This window comes from Lottia gigantea, assembly GCF_000327385.1.
Source record: "Lottia gigantea unplaced genomic scaffold LOTGIsca_1441, whole genome shotgun sequence".
Classification (NCBI taxonomy): Eukaryota; Metazoa; Mollusca; class Gastropoda; family Lottiidae; genus Lottia; species Lottia gigantea.
The window spans coordinates 7,744-9,638 of record NW_008707692.1 but is presented as its reverse complement, the minus strand read 5'-3'; the positions used below and the strand labels follow the sequence as shown (position 1 = coordinate 9,638).

Genomic DNA, 1,895 nt, shown 5'->3' with positions numbered 1-1,895 from the left:
CAGTAGGATATAAAACACCATTTCATTTCATTAGTCCAGTAAGGTACAGAACAGTAGGATATAAAACTCCATTTCATTTCATTAACGCAATAAGTTACAGAACAGTAGGATATAAAACACCATTTCATTTCATTAGTCCAGTAAGGTACAGAACAGTAGGATAAAAAACTCCATTTCATTTCATTAATGTACAGAACATTAGGATAAAAAACTCTATTTCATTTCATTAATGTACAGAACATTAGGATATAAAACTCTATTTCATTTCATTAATGTACAGAACATTAGGATAAAAAACTCCATTTCATTTCATTAATGTACAGAACATTAGGATATAAAACTCTATTTCATTTCATTAATGTACAGAACATTAGGATAAAAAACTCCATTTCATTTCATTAACGCAATAAGTTACAGAACAGTAGAATATAAAACACCATTTCATTTCAATAATCAGAACATTAGGAGATAAAATTCAATTTCATTTCATTAATGTACAGAACAGTTGGATAAAAAAACTCCATTTCATTTCATTAGCCCAATATTGTACAGGCCGATACAGCAAAATACTCCATTATATTTCAGATAAAATTATAATTGGAAGTTTCCATGGAATTCTGAGAATCTACAATCCTCATCCTAAGAAAACTGAGTCAGGGTGGAGTGGATTTAAAACAGAAGATGTTATTGTAGAACAGGCTTTTCAACAACCCATTCTTCAAGTTGAAGTGGGCAAATTTTCTTCGTAAGTAGTTCAGGCAATGTTTAGACAATGTCCATGCTGATTGCTAGTGTTGAAATGGTTAATCAGTTAACTGATTTCGGGTAGTATTTCACGGGTAACTGGGTCTGGTTAACTGTCAATTTTATAAGAAGTAAAAAGAGACCAATACCGGTACACTGATTCGCGGCGATTTCAATGAGATACACTCATAACACTGACCCTACAACTGGTATAAAAGCCTTTGATCTGTTAGAGACTGTAGCAATGAGTGACAATGGCACCAGTCGTCTGAACTCTGTCAGGCCTGCTCGTAATCTTACATTGAAGCAGACGCTCAAATGGTGAGTTACCGCCACAAATGCGGTTTTCGACCCCTTTTATAATCTTTAGTAATTAACCGGGATTAACCGGGTAACAAAAGGTTATTGCCGACGATTACCCGGCTCGTAAAATTCACTAACCGTTTCAAGACTACTGATTGCTGACCGTTGTAGGAAAAAATTTTCAAAACGATTCTATTACTGAATTATGGATATTAAAATGACTAGGTTAGGTGATTCAGTTGTGTTTAAACTCAGAATATTGGGTGACAAAGAGCATCATGGGATGACTGAAAATTCTTCTCAAAATGTTGGCTTAATATTGGAAATATTATATTAAAAAATGACAGTCTTAGAGTTATATAATTGTCCAGCTATTTTAGCTATGTGCATCGCTTTTCAGAATGAAAATATGCGTTCAGTTTATCTACAAATGAATACAAGTACTATCATAAGTGATACAGTTTAAGTATCTATGCTGATATTATCATTCCTTCATGCAGACTTTGTTGATATTATGACAATGTTGTGTTTTGTTTTCAGAGTGACAGAAAGTAATCAGCTAGCAGTTTTACATCCCCGAAAATTAGCAGTTTATAGCATCAAAGGTGAGGCCATATTATTTTATAATATCAATGTATGAAGACAACTTGGACTGGGTCATATGTGTGCAGGAAACAAAAGCACAAGATCTGTTGGGTAATCCATTCTCCCATTGGACACAAATCTACAGGTTTTTGTTTACATAGCAACATTTTTTCGTTTTTTTCAATTACCACTAGAGTATGTATGGACTATCAAAACAAATAGTTAGATGACTGACTGTATCCCTTTTAAAAAGTATTACCTGG

The 1,895-nt window shown here is 33.4% G+C and overlaps 1 protein-coding gene across 1 annotated transcript in view; it reads left to right on the top strand.

Moving 5' to 3' along the window:
* Window positions 1-585: 585 nt before the first annotated feature.
* Window positions 586-1,895, top strand: part of LOTGIDRAFT_176459 (hypothetical protein) — a gene marked incomplete at both ends in the record, with an annotated part of 7,657 nt that continues 6,347 nt past the window's right edge. The window contains 2 exons of the mRNA XM_009050113.1: window positions 586-745; window positions 1,588-1,681. Coding sequence (XP_009048361.1) covers window positions 586-745; window positions 1,588-1,681 — 254 coding nt within the window. The remainder of the gene's footprint in view (window positions 746-1,587; window positions 1,682-1,895) is intronic.